The sequence below is a fragment of the Rhea pennata genome, chromosome 3 (genome assembly GCF_028389875.1).
Source record: "Rhea pennata isolate bPtePen1 chromosome 3, bPtePen1.pri, whole genome shotgun sequence".
NCBI classification, from domain to species: Eukaryota; Metazoa; Chordata; class Aves; order Rheiformes; family Rheidae; genus Rhea; species Rhea pennata.
The window spans coordinates 88731313-88753656 of record NC_084665.1 but is presented as its reverse complement, the minus strand read 5'-3'; the positions used below and the strand labels follow the sequence as shown (position 1 = coordinate 88753656).

The 22344-nt window shown below is 43.9% G+C and overlaps 1 protein-coding gene across 1 annotated transcript in view; it reads right to left on the bottom strand.

Moving 5' to 3' along the window:
- Positions 1-22344, bottom strand: part of LOC134137887 (gamma-aminobutyric acid receptor subunit rho-2) — a 38975-nt gene that overhangs the window by 9496 nt on the left and 7135 nt on the right. The window contains exons 2-4 of the mRNA XM_062571025.1: positions 21780-21886; positions 5100-5167; positions 1370-1593 (exon numbers count right to left, since the gene is read on the bottom strand). Of these exons, the coding sequence (XP_062427009.1) occupies positions 1370-1593; positions 5100-5167; positions 21780-21886 (399 nt within the window). The remainder of the gene's footprint in view (positions 1-1369; positions 1594-5099; positions 5168-21779; positions 21887-22344) is intronic.

The window sequence follows — 22344 nt, the reverse complement described above, 5'->3', positions numbered from 1 at the left end:
ATTCAGTCTGTGTACTTTCACCCTACCACATGGCATACGGCACACACAAACCCTGAGAGAACCCACATGTGCTACAATTGCTTTTAACAAAATGCTCTGAAAGGCCATTTTAATCAGCAGAGATCAAATCAATACAATCAATAGGGTAGAGCCTAGAGAGCAAGTCCTTCCGTCCATCCTAGGGTGAGTCAAATCTAGTCCCCACTAATTGCCTTCATAAGGGGCTTGACTCAGCTGCCCACATGCAGATGATCTTGCACCTTTTGAAGGTATCTGCCTGGCCTCCAGCTCCCTCCAAAAGGGCACAGTGGCACATGGGTCCTGTGTCAAATCATTTCAACCCCATGGGGATGTCTCAGACACTCCAGGACAGCCCAAACGGCACCAGGTGCTCACGTGTGGGCAACTGAATCAAGATGCAAGAGGAGCATACAGCATCTTGCACGTCACTTAACACCCACATTTAAGTGATTTGATTTGGAGCTGAATGACAGCCCAAAGGCTTCACTGAGTTGTTCACACCTAGGTGTGAGCGAATGAACTTTAGAGTCCTCAGTTTCAGTGGGATATTGCCCTATCTAGGACAATATCATCCAGTATGCTTATTCCTCAAAGAGAAATAGTGTCTTGAATCAAATTTTATGAAAAAGCTTTCCTAGTTTTTGAGAATTATTTTATTGTGACTAAAGTGAATAATTTCCAGAAAGATACTAGAATAGAAACCCTTGTGCTGTAAAACATTCAAAGATCACTGTACATTGCGAGCAAGTTTTCTGCATTGGGAAAATGTCTTTTTGCCTGGGCTCTTGAGCTTTTCTCCTCTGGCAGTGTGTTATTCTCCACATCTCTTTTTGTATGCTTCTAAAGGGAATGAAATCTGCTGGGAAATGCCTCAGGATTCTTTCAGCCAATACGTTAGAAAATCAGAGTGTTTTTAAAGCAGCCCTTTCAACGTCAATAAACTTAAATCTTTATATCAACATGCACACTCCAATTAAAAAAAAGAGAGAATTTTTTTTCTAGACAAACAGGAAGTAAAATAGGATAATTCTAGAGGTCACCATCTGGTATATCAGCAGCTTCCAGTTTAATCACACACTGACCCTGGGACAAACACTCCTGACCGACTAAGCCCTCCTCTGACTGCAAAGAGTTAGGAGTTTGATTCCCAGGGGAGGAGATTATCCTATTACTGACCACAGCAGGGTTTCTTGCAGCTTCCTGTGAAGCATCTGGTCCCAGACAGGGCTGAAAATAGGGCTCTCGTTCAGCTGTGGTAGTAACAGGGCTGGTCAGCAAAATGACGTCAAGAGCAGTCTTCACGGGGAAGACCCAGGGGGACTCGCCAGCCACGGGGCTCCGTCTTTACCTCATGCTGTAGAGCACATGACCGTCGGGGAACACTCGCAGCATGATGTTGTCCGTGGTCGTGTCGTGAATGAACGACCTTTTGGAGTGCACAAAGAAGACATCCGGCACCCAGATCTTCTTCACGAGCCTGCCGTCGAAGGTCATGCTCTTGTTGGTGGTGCTGGGGAATGAGAGGCGTTCATCCTTCCAGTAGTGCCTTAAGTACAAAGTCATAGTAAAATCCTTCATGAAAAAGGAAGAAAACCAGAAAGAGGGCTGTCAGCGTTGCATTTTACATCTCTGACACATCAGAAAGAAAACTCACTGCTACCGAGGAGATGAAATCTACTCTCTCCCGACTGTTGTTTCTTTCTTGGACCAATACTCTTTGGGAATGTACTTTGCTGACTAAATAATATCCAGACAAAACAGAATATAGATCCACTCATATTGGAAGTTATATTGCAAGTGCTATATTGCAGCAACGAGGAGGTGCTGGAGCATTTCCCATCAGGCCCTGCAGGACCCTCATGCAACACGGCAGCTTTGTAGCCTGAATTGCCTGCAGGGGATGAATTGCAGAAGCCAGTGATGTTCAGTCCTAAAAAAGATACAAATATGCCCCAAGAGAAGCACTGCACATAGGAAAGATTTTTGAATCCTGGCAAAATTATGTTAAAGAATAGTAGGATCCACAACAGATTCGAAAGGAAAGCCTTTCAAAATCAGCTTAATGATCAGGCTAAACACAAAGGAATTCATCCTATAAAGGAACTAAATTATTGCAAAGAGCAGCCAAGGGAGGGAACTGTTTTTCCTACTGCACAAGAGTAGAAAGAAAGCTCTTTTTTAAGCTTGTTGGGGGGGCAGGAGCATCAGTCACACGAAGGAAAACATCTGTTTGTTGATCCCAACCTGGCAGCTGCAGCTTTCAGAGCTGAGTCTACTCTTTCATGGTGACAGATCAAATACACATTTTTCTTTACGCTCTCAATTAAGCAAGCGTTTATGGCAGCTACAGCTGCCAAGTCTGGGTAAGCAGCAACACAGCCTAGGATCTCTTCCTTAGCGCTCAGCAAGTGTCTTTCAAAACCACCATCGCCGAGTCTTCATTTTTGCTTTGATGATGACAAGCCATCTGTTAATCTGACTCTCTGTTTCTGCTCTTTGCAGAAGGGATGGCTTCTCGAGCAAGAGGACGGGGGACAGTGATGTGTGCAGCATTGGCTGGGAACCCACAAGTGAGCTCCTGCCACTGTTGAGGAGTAGGGGAGGCAGGGAGACTGCCTATGCCAACAGCAGGCAACGACCCCGGCTCCTAGCTGGCCCCTTGCCTGATCCCACTGGACAGGAGCCCTCTCCTCTGTCCTTCAGCACATTTCCCTCCCAAAACGGGCCTCTGACGGCCAATACGCTGGCACTGCTGCAAGCAATCATCAAGCCGAAGTGGCAGCAGATGATGGCTTTTAAGTATAAAATCCAATTTATGGATGTTTCCCCACAGCATGAGTCAAATAAAGCAGTTTGCAATCATTAACGGGTTGTTCCCTTCTGAACTGCGCACATACCCAGCTACAAGTTGAGAAAAAGGGTTCACTTTAACGGCTTGTGGAAAGGAAACTCTTAGAAAACAGCTTGTATACTCTGCCACGAGAGCGAGAGTATGTGCCAGAGGCACGGCAAAGGAGTCAACAGAAGCACCTTGCACTGGAGAGCATACGCCGCACTCCAGCGTAGCTGGGAGCACGCTACGGCCCCGATGGCACCCCTGACCGGCACACGCAGCCACAGACCATCCGTGCCAGACAGCTACAGGTCTTCAACAGCTCGTGCTTTAAATGTCCCCTGGCTGCTCTCATTCACACACTACATCTTACAGTACGGCAGGTCCTGAGCTGGTCTGGTTACTTCTTTGGGGCAGGCAGGTGCCCTCAGAAGCAGCTATTGGTAAAGGCTGGCAGACTGAAGGTATGTGATTTACAGGAGCACTAACCCCAAGCAGCGATTCGAAGCAGCCTTGCACTCCCATGGTCGGCGAGGGGGAGCACTCCCCAGCACGGATGCTGGGACAACTCCCACTGGCTGGGCAGCCAGCTCTCCCCTCCACAAGTAGGTCTCTATTCACTAACCAACTAACCAACTAAACCAACTAAACTAACCAACTCAGACTGACTAGTTCTTCCTCTGCTGAATACAAGTCAAGAACTGCTTTGAAAATTACTTGTCCAGTGGCAGGAAAATAGGATTGTGGAGGTATTTATAATTCAAGGAAAGAGAGCTGACCTCAAAACTTTCCGACAGACAAAATATCTGCTGAAACCAGATGTTTCTGAGAGAAAGCATGGCACGTTATTCACACTAATTAGGTTTCTTTGTTGCTATGACATTTTGTTGAAATATTAGAGCAACAGTCCTTTCCTGTGTTTAGAGCTCCCTCCCACTTCATTGCATGTAACTCCCTAAAACCTCCTTTTCAATATCCAGGCTGACAAGCTCTGTCCTTGTAACGAAGATGCAATTTTACTCCAGCAAAACCCAATCAGCCTTTGAGTTGCTATTAGAGAAAGCCTACAGGCTGCTCCATAGCTGGCAGACCCCCTAAATCTTTCTTCAGTTTTTTAATCACCATGGCACCAGTGCTTTTTTCTAATTCTCACTTTATTCTTTGAAGAAGAAACAGCTGCAGAAAAAAAAAGGTTCCCCAAAAAAAGTCTTATCACAGAAATTACATGACAGTTCTAGAAATGATACGCATTACAAACGACAGATGCTTTGAAGCTAAAGGTCTAAGGTTTAAGTCTTCATGTTTTGCCTAGACACCTTCAAAGATGGTACTCAAGAGGAACCAGGAAGGACAAAAACAGAACAGAAACAAAAGACTTCTATTCTTCTCTATGTTCCCCTTTCCATTTCTCTTTCCAATCTTTTTATTCCATTTTCTATAGTCAAAAAAAGGAAAATGCTTGCAAATGCACCTTTCACTGACAACTCCTTGAAACCTGCTGAGAGTTAACAGCTGCATCCATGTTTCTTCCTTTTTTATGAGTTAAAAAAATAAGGAAAGTTACAATTCAAGTTAGTGCAAATTTTTTGAACTGTGTGAATGACTGAAAAATGGTTCCCAAACAGAAATGGTTTCCCAGCAGAAACCAAATTCACCTTTGGCAGGGGTAGTTCAAGGCCACCCTGACTGTTCCCAGCTGTGTGCCTCAGCATTGAATTAGAGAGGTTACTCCGGTGATGAAGAGGCAGGGAGCAGCTAGAGACCTATTTATGATGCCAGCTTGTTTTGCTAAAGTAGCTCCTTAAGCATGTATTTAAACAAACTGACTCAATGGTTCCCTAAGAAAGAAAATACACATAATAAGCAACACCTCTATGAGTTTCAACATATACCTTCAAAACTCCATAAGCAAACACCTAAGGACTCCCTGAGAGATGCAGTGAAAGGCATGCAATTGTTCATGGTTTTGATTGTAATGTATCCTTCATAGCGCTGATTATTGTCCCATTTTATTTTCAAGGTCTTTTTTCCCCCTGAAGTTTTAAGTTTCTATATCTGAAGATAGAGAGATAACTCTTTGATCGTTTTCACGGTTAACTCAGTCCTTAGTTCTGAATATCAGCCTCTCTTAAATTGTTGAATGGGGCCCTTATTTTCAAGACCAATCATTTGAAATCTATGGGTTTCAAATTGGAGAGATTTTTCATGACTAGGAATAATCAAGGCTTAAAAGAGGGTTACATACCATATCAACCTCAGAAATGCTGTCCAAGCTTTCAACCTGCACATCCACCCCAACAGGAATTGCAGGGCCTGTAGAAGAATGACATTTAGACATGTAAACAATCATTCTTTTATACCATCTGCATTTAATTAGCACTGTAAGGTAGCATGCAAAACATTTCTGAGCTTAGATCATACTTTTCTGTCCCTGATTCTTCAGGACGGAGGAAAGAGTCAGAGAATAATCATCTAAGGCACCTTTTGAAACACTAAATTCTCTTCCTATTTGCATGTGCTGTAGTGTTGGCAGTCTGTCCATAAATCCAAAGCTTTGATGAAACACTTGCATATATTTTTAAAGGCAGAGCCATCCCACCATAAATTTGAGGTCATTATGGATGAATTTAGACCAAGGAACAGGGGACTGAGTAGAAGAAACTGCAAGCAATAAGCTCTTACTTGTGTGTTTCTCATTTCTTTTCTTATCAACAAGACAGACTACATTAATTTCTCAAGAGCTTATGATCATTTTCATTCTTACGACTCATTAGATGTCAATAGTTTTTCACAGTCGTTTTAAAATTAATAACCAGATAATTCACAAAGAGTAAATAAGCAGAAAACACTCCATAATGAAAGCAAGCTCCTATATTAACAGAAATTCTTTACCAAAATTTCTCTGTAGGCAGTTGCTCTCAATGACCAACACCTCCTCAAGTTCCATGTGGTATATCTTCACATAGACTTTTCCTTTTTCCAATGAGGACAATCATCTCTCTTCTCCCTCTTTTTTCCAGCCTCTCCTCTGAATCTGATTATGAGCTCAAAGCGACCGAACTCTCATTCACCTTTCACAACATTTGTATCCAAACTGATTCAGAGGCTCCATGCCCGGAAGGTGCTGTTGTTACTGCTCGCTTTATTTAGAGAATGTGGAGCATAACAAAGCTGTGTATCATAAACAGAGCTGATTGTTGCAGTATGCCTCAACTCTCGATGTATTCTGTGACCTGCAGGTATCCTGCCTCTCCAGCTGGTGCATGAAGACACCTACAAGCACTCACACAAAGCATGAACTGCAAAAGTTAGTCAGAAGGAAATGCTGGAGAACGGTCTAGGTTGATTCACCATTGCTTTGAACTCTCAGCTACTGGCAGTGGGTCTCATATGGCTTGCACTAACACATTCAGTCAGACTACACATCCAAGCTTGCGCACTGCTGGCAAGAGGGCTGTGGCTAAGGTATGGATCCAAGTAGCAACTCTGCAGAAGTGCAGGGGATTTGACCAGCACAAATGAGCTATTGGAGGACCATAGTGCCCTAAAAGGAGGTTTGCACAGATTTTCAGGACCTACATTTTGAACTTGATTAGCAGTTAGATGACAATTAAGAGATACTACAATCCTTTTCTGGACCTTAATCCGTATCTGTGCAGTGCCCAGCACAGCAGCACCTGCTGCCATGTCTGCTTTTAGGTACAAGGTCCTCTTCCTCAAGACTATTCCAAGCTCACAGTATCACAGAATAGTTGAGGTTGGAAGGGATCTCTGGAGATCATCTAGTCCAAACCCCTCTACTCAAGCAGGGTCACCAAAAGCACTTTGTACATGATCACATCCAGGCGGGTTTTGAGTATCTCCAGAGAAGGAGACTCCACAACCTCTCTGGGCAACCTCTGCCAGTGCTCTGTCACTCTCACAGGGAAGAAATTCCCCCTCACGGTCAGGCGGAACTTCCTGTGCTTCAATTTCTGCCCATTGCCTCTTGTCCTGTCACACAGAGCAACTGAAAATACTTTGTAACCATCCCCTTGACACCCTCCTTTCAGGTACTTATACACATTGATAAGATCCCCCCTCAGGCTTCTCTTCCCCAGGCTGAAGAGGCCCAGCTCTCGCAGCCGTTCCTCACAGGGCAGATGCTCCAGCCCTCTGATCATCTTTGAAGCCCTACACTGGACTCTCTCCAGTAGCTCAATGTCTCTGTTGTAGTGGGGAGCCCAGAACTGGACACAGGACTCGAGATGTGGCCTCCCCAGGGCTGAGTAGAGGGGCAGGATCACCTCCCTTGACCTGCTGGCAACACTCTTCCTAATGCACAGAGGGTACCATGTGCCTACTTGGCCACAAGGGCACATTGCTGGCTCATAGTCAACTTGTCATCCACCAGCACTCCCAGGTCCTTCTCCGTAGAGCTTCCTTCCAGCAGGTCAGCCCCAGCTTGTACTGGTACATGAGGTTATTCCTTCCTGTGTGCAGGACCCTGTGGATGCCTTTGGTGAATGTCATGAGGTTCCTCTCCACCCAGTTCTCCAGCCTGTCCGGATCTCACCACATGGCAGCACAGCCATTTGGTGTATCAGCAACTCCTCCAAGTTTGGTATCATCAGCGAACTTGCTGAGGAAGCACTGTAAGTTCACTGTACACTTAAGAAGAAAAACTGCTGTTCTGAGAACACGATGTATTTTTGCAAGTTGTTATCCATTCTGTTATTGTATCTGCTGCAGCATGCACAGACTCCCACGCATCTTCAAGGTTTTTGAACAAAACCTTATATTTGCCTCAGCTAGAAGAGAAGGAACAGCCAATTTGACTGGAGTAGGGAAAGAGAAATTGCAATATCCATGAAACAAGCTGATTACTGTGCCTGGCCCTGATGTAGATTTTGTTAGGACTTTGATAAGCCAGCTTCACTGAATTACAGCAGAGCACACTGACAGTGGCACCATCCCCCTTCTGCATGCACAGCTCTAGCCTGTTACATCTGCAACATCGTTTAGTGACAGGCATCTTGAAGCAAGCAGTGTGGAGCAGCACCAGGTTCCTCCACAATATCAATTCTAATTTAAGTGACCAGTGCCCCCAGCAATGAAGCTGGAACGTCAATAACCAAGCACCTTTAGATGACTCCTAAAAGCTTGCAAGTGCATGCATGTCACATTCAGATGCACAGCTGCGTTGGCTGTGCACTTCATGCTCAAAGAAATGCCAGCAAATATTTGTTTGCTCTTATTCACGTCTTGTTGGAATTTGTCCAAGTGGAACAAAGCTTGTTCCAAAAAAAACCATTTATTTTATACAGTTCAAGAGAGTAATAATTCAAGCTGGTCAAAAAAATTTCTGATTGCCTGATGGGGAAAAAAGCAATTCCAGTTAATCAGAATCAGCATATTTCTCAGGAGCACAGGGATTTCAGTAAGATTTTTCACTCCAAAGAGACAAGCTGGTGTTGCTCTGTAAGCTCCACGGCTCCCCCATGCTGTGTCTGGCAGAGCTTCCAGCCTCCCATTGCTTGCTTTTGCATCATCCCAGGATGTCTGCTGAAGAGCCATAAACTGAAAAGCTGTTAAGCTTTCTGGCTCCTTCACAGCTTCCCTGGGAAGGTCAGCAGAGGTCTGAGAGCTGAAAGTCCCTGGAAGGCCATCTTCCATCTCCAAGTATACTTTTGAATGCTGCCAGGTGTCTCCCACTGCTGCTAAGGAGTCCCAGAAGAACAGGATCCAACTCTTTCCAGACCATGCTCCAGAGCAGAATAATTTTCACACTTTTCCCTTGGAATAGTCTGTCTATCCCACTTGATGTTCCTATATGGTTCAATAGCTAGGTCTGTGACTTTGTTTCTAGTTGCTGCATCGTCTTGAAGACAGCTACCAACTTTCTAAATTCTTTCTAGATGTTATTTTTTTCCATTAAGCAATTAATTTAGTTGCTATGGAAATATTATACTATAAGGATTCAGTGGAGGTCTCAGGAGATTCTCTTCCTCCTAGTTCTCTATTAAGTTCTCTTTACTAAGCATAACTGAAACTGGTATACCCAAGAAGCCAGTCTGCATTGGCTGACAAAACACAAATCCATTGTCACAGCTGCTTCCAACAGTAAAGCTGAGAAATGCTTAAGATTTTTTTCTTCGTGTAAACAAGACTTGAAGACATAATTGTGCTTATTTAATAGGTGAGAACAGTTCTTAGCCCCCTCCCCAGATTACACTGGCAACAGCTTTCAGCAGAGGTAGAGTTACACAGATGAGTAGGTTCATCTTGTGGGAAGGCTGGGGCCTTCCATAAGATTGTTCAGTTTACTAACCTGCCAGAAAATTAATCCATTTGAAAACAAAAAGTTTGTTTCTGAATTGGTAACTTGAATCAGTTCAGGGAAAAAAACTGTCAGGTGCATGCGCTAGCCACTGGGGCCAGAGCAGATAGGCATGGAGGAAGAAGGATGGCTAGTGTGACCTCTTTCTTTGTAGGGACTGGCTTAGCTACTTGTGAAGCAGTCCCTTCCTACAACACAAGAAACTGTGCTCAGTTCCTACTGATCCGGCTGCAGGATATGCAACCAGTGGATTGCTTTTCACACCATCGTAACTCAAAGAGAGATAAATCTACAGCAAAATCAAATATATTTTCTCCTTGTCTTCCTTGTCATGCATTCTTCTGACTTCCTCCTTGACCTTAGAGGAGATGCTGCTTACATCCCCTGCAGATGTATCATTTCTAACATCCAATCTGGTATCTATCTACCAGGCAATGGCTCAAACATGGCCCTTGTGTCACCTTCTAGTCTGGCCAGATGTAACAGAGGCTTCATTAAGTGCAATTCTTACGGCAACAACTTCTGCTCTCATTCATCCTCTTCAGTTGAGCAGCAGTGGGATTATGATAAGGTCTAACAAGTAAATTAACTTACAGAGGGCTGTTTTTAGGGAGCCATTTTTCAACTTCTGGTTATTCCAGTCATCACTAGTAAGTGATGCTACATCTCCCTGCAAATCTTGCCTATCTTACATATAGCATTTTAATATAACCCTTGAGTCTGAAATTGCTCTATGAGCCATGCATTGGTCATAGTCACAGTTCTTTCTACTCTCTGTGATTATTTAGATCACTAAACCAATGTTAATAACATTAAGCTAAAGAATGTCTGTGTGAAGTTCTTCCTGCTCAGTTAAATGTGTGGGTTTTTTTCCTTTAAACAAGATAGACTTCAAGTAGCAAAAAACATTCTATTTGTAGTAATAACAGCCAATTTGATGTGCAGTATAACCAGAAGGGGAGGAGGGGGAATGCAACTCTGCTGATAGAATCACAGAATCATAGAATCAGTAAGGTTGGAAGGGACCTCTGGAGATCACCTAGTCCAACCTCCCTGCTCAGCAGGGTCACCTAGAGCATGGCAGACAGGGTTGCATCCAGGCGAGCCTTGAAGATCTCCAGAGAAGGAGACTCCACAACCTCTCTGGGCAACCTCTGCCAGTGCTCCGTCACTCTCACAGGGAAGAAATTCTCCCTCACGCTCAGGCAGAACTTCCTGTGCTTCAGTTTCTGCCCATTGCCTCTTGTCCTGTCACACGGGACAACTGAAAAGAGTTTGTCCCCGTCCCCTTGACACCCTCCCTCCAGGTACTTGTACACATTGAGAAGATTCCCCCTCAGTCTTCTCTTCCCCAGGCCAAAGAGGCCCAGCTCTCACAGCCGTTCCTCATAGGGCAGCTGCTCCAGCCCTCTGATCATCTTTGAAGCCCTACACTGGACTCTCTCCAGTAGCTCAATGTCTCTGTTGTAGTGGGGAGCCCAGAACTGGACACAGGACTCGAGATGAGGCCTCATCGGGGATGAGTAGAGGGGCAGGATCATCTCCCTCGACCTGCGGGCAACACCCTTCCTAATGTACCCCAGGAGACCACTGGCCTTCCTGGCCACAAGGGCACATTGCTGGCTCATAGTCAACTTGCTGTCCACCAGCACTGTCAGGTCCTTCCCTGCAGAGCTGCTCTCCAGAAGGTCAGTCCCTAGCTTGTACTGCTGCTTAGGGTTAGTTTTCCCTGGGTGCAGGACCCTGCACTTGCCCTTGTTGAATCTCAGGAGGTTCCTCTCCACCCAGCTCTCCAGCCTGTCCGGGTCTCTCTGACTGGCAGCACAGCCCTCAGGTGTGTCAGCCACTCCTCCCAGCTTGGTATCATCAGCCGAGTTGCTGAGGAGGCACTCTGTCCCCTCATCCAGGTCGTCGATGAAGAAGTTGAACAGGATGGGACCCAGTACTGAGCTGTGGGGGACTCCACTAGACTCCACGCCACTGATGACAACCCTCTGAGCTCTGCCTTTCAGCCAGTTCTCAATCCACCTCACTGTCCCCTCATCTAACCCACACTTCCTGAGCTTGACTAGGAGGATGTTATGGGAGAGAGTGTCAAAAGCCTTGCTGAAGTCAAGGTACACAACGTCCACTGCTCTCCCCTCATCCACCCAGCCAGTCATTCCATCCTAGGAGGCTATCAGATTGGTCAAGCAGGATTTCCCCTTGGTGAATCCATGCTGGCTACTCCTGATCACCTTCCTTTCCTCCATATGCCTGGAGATGACATCCAGGATGAGCTGTTCCATCACCTTGCAGGGATGGAGGTGAGGCTGACCGGGCTATAGTTGCCTGTGTCCTGCTTCTTGCCCTTTTTGAAGACTGGAGTGACTCTGGCTTTCTTCCAGTCCTCAGGCACCTCTCCAGTTCTCCAGGACCTTTCAAAGATGATGGAGAGCGGCCTGGGAACAAGATCCGCCAGCTCCCTCAGTACATTGATAGGCAATGCCTTGTTAGTAGATATTTAGCCTTTCTTTGCTCAGATATGTAGCAAAGTCATAAATTGTGGTCAATGCGAGCCCTGTGCAATGATTCAAATATTTACCTATTCTCATCAAGCCTTTAATACCCAATGGCTATTCAGCACAGTTACGTATCAAAAACACCTAGCTTTTGCCTCTACGACAGGATCAATACTCTGAGCAAACCATTTGTCTGCAACCTTCATTCCCTCATGCTGATCCCCTTCCCCCACCCTCAGAAAAGCACAGCATCTTGGAGTTGAGACGTTATTTGAAGCAGACCCAATAATGTTATTACATCAGGTGACCTAGCAGACGGAGGATTATGGGATGTTAAAACCATTGATGTCTGAGCCTCATAAGGGCTTAATCCATACACTAGCAAGATACCTTTCAATTAAATCTCTCAAGGATCAGCTCCATTGTGCGCTCCTATGATTCATTGTTTTACAGCCCCATTCAGTCTCCTTCTCTCTCCCGCCTGCCGTGCCATTGGGCTCTCAGAGCACGGCAGGAGCATGGCAGCTTCCCTTCCTGGGCTCGGTCAACCCCAGGCACCGCGAGCAGACTCAGAGAGGCTCCACGGGCCGGCACAGCCCGCACCGGGGCAGGCCCAAGGCTGCGGTCAGTGCTGCCTCCGGCTCGCGCTCTGGAAAGCATTCAGAATTAAGATCACCTGTTGTTATATGCTATTGCTGACACCACGGTGGTGCCCAAAGGCTGCCATCCCAAACAGCAAATGTTGTGGTAGGCATGGTGCTATCAGCCAAGACCCAGTCCTTGCCAGGAAGGATTTACAATGTAATCGCCTTGTGTTAGAAAAAGAAAGCAGTAGTAGCCTAGGTGCTTCTCTGACATTTGATGTCCCTTGTGTCGAGCAGCTGCCTCCACAAATTCCACAGTGCAGGAGACTCTCTGCATACAAGCACTTAATTCAGGCAACTTAAGCACGTTGGAAATCACCACCGTTCCAAAGTCCATTTATTGCTTCAGTCTCCACATTTGACTGAACACCAATCACAGATTAAAAAAAAAATGTCAAGGGAGAATAAAACAAATTTACATTTTTCCCTCTTTTTTATTCCTTCCTTTCCCTATCCACACTTGAAAATAAGATACTAGGTTCATGTTTTGAAAAGATATTTCTTAATCTATTTTAATGCTCCTGCCCCAAAGGCTCAGTTTGGCTCTCAGATAAATGGCAGTTACCTAATTGCAAGGACAAACCCTAAGGTTCAGTCTGGAGCTGTCAGGAAGCTTATTAAACCCCAAATGAAAGGAGTTCAGTGTAAGGTGTGGTGACCTTGAAAGCCCTTAGGAGAGGAGGTCTGAGGTTGTAAGTGGTATAAGTGAGGTATAAGTGAAACTGGTTTTCATTTCTTTTCTATAGTTAATCATAAATTTAATGGACAATAAAACAATCAGTGGACTAGAGAGAGGGAAAATCATTTGAACCCTAGGCTCAAATGCTAAGTTCTTAATTCAGGTATTACTAAGATGAGTCTGTAAAACTTGCGTATCAGTGGAAATATTTATTCTACCTTTTTCAGGCAGATTCCTACTACAATCAGCAGGAGCAATTGTGGCTTTTTTTGCTTCCTGCTCTTCGTTCATCATGCAAAACAGTTAATGAGACAACACGTAAATGAGAACAAGGGCATCCTGAGACACTGAGACCCTTTGGTGAAGGGCTGGATGAGAAGAAGTTAGGCTGGGCAAGGCAGAGGTGCTGAAGGGCCAAAATGTTGCTGTCTGGGAGCTGGTGACAAGATTCGAAACATAACTGAGTCTGTGCTCTGGGTAGTAATTGTAATTAATGATAATAATTAATGCAAATAAGGGTTATTAATACTAATTCCTGTTGGTAGTACCACAGCTTTGATGAAACTTTGCTGTGACTCACAGCAACCACTCTGGATAGCACTGTGGGACCTTAGTTCACAGGAACAGAGACACTTGTACAGACTGGGAAACTGAGGCACAGAAGTGAGATGCTTCTGTGAGATCTTGGGAAATAGAAACCAAGCTGAGAAAGGCCCCCATCACTCCAGTCTCTCTTTATAAACCATTTTGAGGCAATAGGGAATACAGGAGAAAAAGAAGAAAACAACCTATAAAACTATTTCTTGCCAAAGGAGGCCATTTGCCCAGGCAATCACACCAGCCCTGCCTGGGTCCTGCTGCTCAGGTTTCTTGTTCCCTGTGCTCTCGACAGCCACCTGACATCGGCCACCTCTCCCCATCGGTGCCACGTCCCAGCTACAGACACTGCCAAATCTCTCTCTCTTGGACCAAGTAGCCAGCTCACCACAGCATCTCCTGAAAACAAGACACTTGCTTTCTTTCTCATTTCTTTACTGCTATTTCTCCCCCTTCTAGTCTTTAAAAACACTTGGGTCAAATAGACAAGTAGGGCAGTTCACACTAAGAGCACAGGATTATTTGCCAAAATAGCAAAATAGCACCAGCTAGGACACCTTATGGTTTCATCAACCTTTACATTGTTGATCTGAATTACTACATAACATTAAATCCTCAGTTCTCCCAGTCAGATATATCTGTCTGGCAGCTGAAGTCACATGAATTTCCCAGATTACGATTCTAGTCACTATATTATTATAGGTTTTATGCCAAAATTTCAAATTCTGCATGTGAAACTTTTAGGTGAAGCAAACAAAGACAGTGATAACTGAAACTGGGGGTGAGCTTTTTGCATATTCATTTGGCCCATCAGTCTTCAAAGTTTCTATCAAGATACAGTTTTACAGAGGCACTGGATGTGAGCAGCACTGTAAATGTGTACAGTGTCCGAAGCAAAACGGAAATCATGTACAGAAATGCTCTCTTTAAACCACGGAAACAAAATCCTGGGTTTCCTTAAAGGTTGTCTGGGCTACAGAACATACTGTTGAATTAAACAGCTGTTGATCAGTCACAGAAAGATGTCAAGAGATTTTTGCTCTCGCTAATCCTTGGAATCAGTAGGGAACTGCTGGATATTTAATCCTGTCTCTCTGTAAACTAAACTGTTCAACCACTGGGGCTCCAGATGCTTTGCCAAATTCCCCACCAAAAGCCTCTGAGGATAAGCAATCAAACAAAATCTCTTTATCAAAAGGGAGCAGAGGAATGAGAAAGGTGTGAATGGGAAAGGAAAAGAACAGCTGAGAGAGCAGGTAAACAGAAGACAAACAATTTAGATTATAGGGGTAAAATAAAAATAACCCTCATCAACTAGCATTTACTTACCATACAAAATATTTTATAAATATTCATATTCTCTTCAGAGAGACAAAATACCACAGATTTGTGGGCTTTCCTGCACAGAAGGATCAGCTTGCAGGATTGCAATGTGGCCACAGACCTGAATACTCTGACACTGCAGAGACCTCAAAGCTCAGGCTTCTCTTTAGCAAGTTCATTGCTGAAAACGATGGAAAAAGGATCCCCTGTGAAAGCCATGGATCTGACCGAGAAGCAACAGCAGCACTGCTTTATTCAAGGACTACAGCCCCTGAAAGTTCTTCAGCTCATACCTTAGGGCCTCTGAAAAGCACCACCCAAACAGATGGAGTTACTCAAATTAAACAAGGACTCAAGTATTTAAAGATCAAGATCTAGAGATAAACTGCATAACCTTGAACTGAAATACTTCTTCGAGAAAGAGAAATGTGTCAGTATCAATTATCTCTGTCACTGTCCACACCAACATCTGACAGAACACAAATCCTAATTCAGCAGGACTGATACAGCCAGAAAGCAAGCCCTGGACACTTAAGAAGCTTCATAAATTCACAGACCTCTACTTACAACACAGAAACCCATCAATAAATTATTCCCTTTGCACCTCAGGCACAGCACAACTGAACCTTCCAAGCAAGCTGAGGACACTCACGCAGTCATTAGGAAATTTGATAATACAAACATTGGAAGTGGAAAATTGTCCTTTTGAAGAAGATTTTTCATTGGCATGTTGAGGGGAGATTTAAGTGGTCTGAAGCACAAAGCAAGGCTCCCAGGAGCACTCCTGCTCTCCTTCTTCTGCAGCTGGGCAGTAGTTGTCAGCCTCACGATTTCTGCGTAAGCAGAAATAGAGCATCATTATTGCATCTCACGGTAAACGTAGTCCCTTCCAAAACTGCTTCAGCAACATACACTATCATATTTCTGTAAATTCCTGCATATAAGTGCCTTTGGCCCACATCAAACTTGAGAGTTGAAGAGATACTTAGGGCCCAGCCTGTCAAGGTCTCTGGTTTCACGTGTGTTTATTTCCTGGCCAGGTTCCCAACCCAGTATCCTCAGAATCAGCTGAGAGCACACTCCCTGTTTTTCTTTCCTCCGCAGTAAGCTGCTCAGTTTTGTGACCTACCCTTTAGCAAAAGCCATTACACATTCAGCTCAGATGCAGCATATAGAAAAAATCCAGTATAGAAGACCTTTAGGGGAGCCCCATTTTGCATCTGCATTAAGTGGTTGGATCAAGACAAAAGCCTGAGCTAAAGCCCAGACCTAACTACCATGAATTTTGGAAGGGTTTCGACAGCAAGAGGAACTGTGTTTTGCCTTTGCCTTGCCAGTTTGAATATCAAATTTTGTCCCATATGGCCTGGTACATCCAGTCTAGGGCTAACCTTTCACAGGAGCCCGTAATGTTTCCATTAGTCCAGTCCAGGAACGACTTCAGAACGTGCCCAACTTCAAAACTGGTCACAGCCCAGCCTGTCTCATTAGCTAAAACCATATGCTCTGAGGAGTGGCATGAAAGCTGCAAAGGTCAGTTAAGTTCCCTGCATATCAGAAACATGTATTAAAACAATTTCTTTTTTTTTTTTTTCTTTCTTAACATTGCAGCAGCTTTAGGAGATAGGGAGAAGTGTATTACCATGAAAATACCTGGAGTCAGTTTTCATCCCCGCTTCTGAGACTAAGACTTTGTGTCATCTTTTTAATTTCTTTCTTTGGCAGTGATTTCAAAGGCTCGTTGTTCTCCTTTGAGACAGTCTCTATGTCCCTTCATCATTCCTTGAAGGAGTGAGGAAGACATAGGCTCTGAGAATATAAATGTCTACATATGAAACAAGTAGGCTTGAGGCTTCTTGGCTGCTTGTGCACACCTACAGAGTCTTGCAAGTTTTCTTAAAGGATCCATTGTCTGCAAGCTGCATGATTGCAATCTTCAGTGCATAAATACAACTCACGTATATATGTATATACGCATGTTAAAATTACATAACTATAATGTATATGGTATGTATATATTTATATGTGTACATACAAAATACCTTTTTGGCAGCAATAACCTCATGTTGTTAGTGACATGGTCTCAAGGACCCCACAGATTCTAGGTTTGTCCTAGAATCTACTTGAGGGGCAGCTGAACCATCAGTGATCAGGACCTTTTAGGTGAGGGCAGCTTCCAGACGAACACAGCCCAGTAGCTGCCACATCACTGCAGCAAGCTTCATTCCTCTGCATCTCTCACTGACAGATCGTCATTGAGGAAGAAGTGAGTTTTATTCCAGCCACTGATACAAAGCTGTTGATGCTTTCATTCACCACCACTACCCTCTCTTCATCCATCCGGAGAAAAATACTACCAGGAAAGGCCAGCAAGGGCTAGCTAATGTTAGGCAATGAAGAAATATAATAAAAGTACAGCATTAGGTTGTTCCTCAGCAAAGAAGATACAGCTATTTTAAGTATCAACTAAAGCTGCTTATTCACAGGCTCCCTATAAAATATGAGATGTCATAGATGAAATGCTTAGAATGGGTGTTTAAGGAAGACAGCACAACAAATATTTACATAATCTTTAAATATGAATATTTGTAAATAGTACCTGAACATCTGCTGGCTAGAACAAGGTCACTGACACGGAGATAACTCCCTAAAGGTCAAAACAAATGCAGTCTATTTTAGGTTACGGAGGCTACTTTGAACATTAGCAAAGCAAAAATCTGTACCCAATAGCCTGTCTGTAATGGGCTGATAGTAGGCAGGACAACCATGCCTTTTAGGCTGTGAAAAACACAACTTATATAACATTTGCTTGCTTGTTTACTCTTTCCAAAGATATCTTTTCTTGAAAAACCTTTCAACTTCCCTCTAATGTTGTTCTTCTGTTTCACCTTGCATAACCACAGCATATTCTTTCCAGTGGTCACAACTACATTGCGTTGGCAGCTTGCTAATTGTCCTCTGCAGACAAGCAGAAGTCCCCATGGCCACCATAAATTACCTGCTTAACCCATCCTTGCTTTAGTGTTTTTCTTTAGAAGTTCAATGACAATGGGTGGTTCACAAAAAATTTCAAGGTTAACAGCTGTCTCTTATTCCATTAAGCTTGGAAACCATCACATTTATAGAATGTGACTTCATTATAATGTCACTCACAATTTCTTTATGATATTATTTATGTTTTGCAGAGATAGCTTGCTCTTTTTCACTTGCAACATAACATTATATGCCCGATGCAATACCATGAGGCTGGATCTCACTTAGACCATCATCCCTTAGCAGAACTCAGAGAGCAGCAAGGGTCTTACAGCAGTGACCAAATAGAGTCACACGTGTCCCACAGGCTTTTCTACTGTTCTTCAGCAGAACGGTAGAGTAAAAAGCCTGTATGTCACATGCCAGTCAGATTACATCAGTTTCACTGGCATTTACCACAGTGAAAAGCTGGAATAAATCACAGTGCCAAGCAAATCACAGTGACTGCATGATGAATAACATTATGGAAGAAAATACATGGATCACCTCTTAACAGGCTTTAGTTTTCTTACTTTTACATTCTTCCATCAAGCTTATCATCTGTCACTAAACATATACATAAACAAATACATAATTTTGTATCTGTAGAAGAATCTGTAGCATTCAAGCTACCTCCTTGAATGTGAGCCATGCTTTCCAAGGCTGGAGTCTGAATCAAATTCTTGCCATGTTTTGTTGCTTACAACATGCAGCTTTAGCACAGCTTTGCTGATACTCCATCTCTGTTCTGGGCAGCTCTGCAAGATGAGGTTGTTTTGAACAAAAATTACAGAAACCGGGTGCTTCCTTCACAAAAAAAACACCCTCTTATCAAAGCAATTAGGATATTTCTGAATTTATAAATTTTACAAATGTTACTCTTAAGCTTTTAGGCTCTAGAGGTACCCAAATGCTTACAGTGTGGAAGGTAGCATAGGAAAACAAAAATAGGGGGAGATTAAAATGCAGTTACATTAGAGCTGGAAGAATAACTGTGTAACAATGTGTGTGTCTGCTTGGTGTGAACTGTGCACAAAGATCTTCTTCATGGGATCCGTGACATTGATAAAAACAGTAAATATTTGATCTATTTACAGAAGCTCACTCTGGGTCAGCTATTTCCTACCAAGTCAAGGAAAGGAGCTCAAAGACGAGATCCTCTCCCAAAGCAGCCCTGACAGCCCACCTCCCTCTACTCAAGCAGCCAGCAGGTCTTCTGCCTGGAGTTGCAGCAGTTGTCCCAGAGAGAAAGTAGCACTTCAATTTGGTCATCATTAGGCATTCAGAGGTCATCAGTCAAGCTCCAAAAACTGAGGTTGGCTTAAAAATCTAAAACCGCAACACACTACTCTAATCTTTTATAGTTTGGGTTTCTAAGATTTATGAGGTACACACTTTAAGAATTTTCTCCACCAACAAGAAGATTAGAAAAATTCCTTCTCTGTATCTTTCTTGCGGTTTTTCTTTTTCTTTTTTTTTTTTTTCCTACCCATAATAGGGAGAATCTTAGAGATTCTGCATAAGCAAACAGCTCCAGAATCTGACATTAAAATAACTTTTAAAAGAAGATAAAGTGACACAAGATTCAAGACAAAAACCATAAGAAGCACTGGCTTGGGAAGGCCAGACCACAGATCAGATCAAAATGTGTACTTTTAGCTCTGGCCAGAAAGTACACGACAGCCAGTTCACATATGCCATTCGCTGCCATGAAATACCCTGTTTAAGCAGGTGGCTGCTACAGTCTCTACCCTCAGAGCAAAGCTGCAGCACCTGCTTATACAAAGGATACACTTCCCCAGCAGGTCATGAATTTCATCTCCTTGCCTCAGCAAGAGAAATCATCTTTCACTGCTTTTCACTCCTATCAGCACTTCAGAGACAGTCAGCTCCAGGAGAGTCTACAATCCTGGTATGACTCATCATGCCAGACCCGACCCCTCGATGAGCTGCTGGCTCATTCATACATCCACAAGACACCCCAAGTGACTGACACCGATTTCCACCTCCGAGAGGCAAAGCCTGATCCCCTTCTCCCTTTGCAATCAGCAGAGTTTGCCACTGACTTCACTGGTAGCTGGCTCAAGGAAGTTTTCCTTAGGCAAGAGCTGGAGGAATCATTTAGTCCTAAAATCAACTCCATTAACCTGAAGTGACCAAGACAAAGAGCAGTCCATACTTGCACTCCCTCTCTGAGCTGGTTATTTTTTCTGCTTATCCTATTCCCTTTAGGTTGCATGTTAATATGACGCAGATGAACTATGGTTCGGATGGCCACCCGCAGCAAGACAAGTTAGTGGTCGCTGCCATCTCATGAGCTGGCCAAAGGCAAGCGTTTGTGGTTCCCCTCCTTCCCACTAGCATATTTTCAGGCTGTGCATGGTGCTGTCCTCTTGGAGCCTACAATTGCATACAATTGTGAATACTGTGTCCACGCTATGGGCATGCAGGCATACCTGCAGGGCTTTCAAATCTGGGCTTTGCTTCTCCCCTCTGTTTTGCTCCAGGAGCACCAGCGGAACAAGCACACTCAACTGCCTCACATGAGAGTGGTGGGCCAGGAAAGGTCTTTAACACCAGAAGCACCATCTTCTGAGGGGAAAGGAACAACTCTGGCATAGAAACAAGCTTGTAATAAACAGTGAAAATGGTCACCAGAGGAAAATGTATTTGCAGCCAGATTATTATATGGCAGTGCTTCTTATCTGAATGCGGGAGAGTGATAAAGCAAAGAGAAAGTTACTGCTCCAGAAGCAACCACAAGAGCACTCCACTTTCTCCTCTTTTAAGGCGTTGGCGAGGGAAGAGGAAAAAGACAGGGGATCTATAGAGATGGGGAACAGGAGGAACTCTCTGCACTTACACCAGGACAGGACATTCCTAGTACTTAAGGACATATTTAGGGATCTTAGCAAAGAAGTCACTCATACAAGTATGGGATCTACTTCTTAGAGTCTAATCTTTTTAGGAAGGATGAAGCATATTTAATCAGCAATCCATCTTCATGTGTGCTGAACTGTCTATTTCTTGCCTTCCTTCAAAAGAGAATATACAAGCTGGTGAGATAAGCCAACGATAAAGCACTGCCATGTTGAGTAAACTGGGTGGGATGCCAATAGTGGTGACAGAGCAGTGTGACAACTAAGCAAAGTCAGACTGAATGGAGCAGGTAGGTATCAAGCCAACATCTCACACACCCATGCTTTGCAGAAAATACCTGCTCTACAAGATTTTACATGAGAAATGCTTAAGAAGAACAGATGTTGGGAGTAAAGAAGCCTAGAAGGTCAGGCTAGGAAATCAAAACCAACAATTGTGAGAAATGGGACATCAAGCTAAAAATAAGGCTGGATGGACAATCCTGACAGTGACCATCTCCTCCTGGAGCCAAGCAGATTTAGCCAGGTCAGTCAGAGAAAACAATCCCATGATTCATTGGTCTTTTGTCATGTCCCTTCCCTAATTCACCCTGCAAAGTGATCCGCCTAATAAGTTCTTTACTACACAATTTGATCAAGTCAGCTGAGAAGCTCATTGCAACTTCACAACTACAAGTAAATATTAAAACCTTGTTCTCTTCCTCAACAGAGTGAAATATTTACCATAGTGCTCAGTTCCAAGCTTTGAAGAAAACTAGCAAAAAGAATGAGACTTTAGCAACAGAAGGAATGTGGTTGTAGAGAGTGTGGCTGATGAGATAAGGATGAGGCCTGCTCTGAACTACTTCAGATTATCTACTGAAATCATCTAAGTCCTTTCCCTTCCGCTGGTGCAGGGAAGAGCCATCTGGCTAGATGCATTTTTTTAAAAACAGATAAGCATAAAATTAACAGACTCATATTATTCTCACCTCCAAAAGCTGGCCTCATGGTGAAATCATGGTCATCAACTCTGAGAAGCTGGTCCGTCTTTCCTTTCCAAGTTTTGGTCACGTCATGATTCTTCTTATAGATATGACTGCAAAAGATAGCAATAGGGTTGATCTGTTGTCTTTGTATCTCAAGCAGCACTTTGAAGCTGATTTCTGTCTTTGTTATTTCAGAGTCCCTGCTAAGATTTACAACATGAATGGTAGTTTTGTGAGAGCAGTTGTCCATGCTGGGAACTGGGAGAGCAGCTACCACTGCAGAGCAGACCAGCGTGACAAATCCTGAAGCTGTTTCTTCATAGCATTAACTTAGATGAGGCTTTCCCTGCTGGCAGCCCTGCAAGTTCAGCCCGACTGCAAGGCTGATGCTCCGTTCTCTCTGCCTCAGACAACATAGGTCTCCAGAGAGGCACTAGGACAAAAGCATGGTTCCTCATGGAGGAGCCTGGATGCAGCAGATAGGAAGCACTTTTTTCCTGCAAATACAATGACCCAGAACAGGCAATAGTAGAATATGCAGATTCTGAACTACATGTTACCTTCCGGT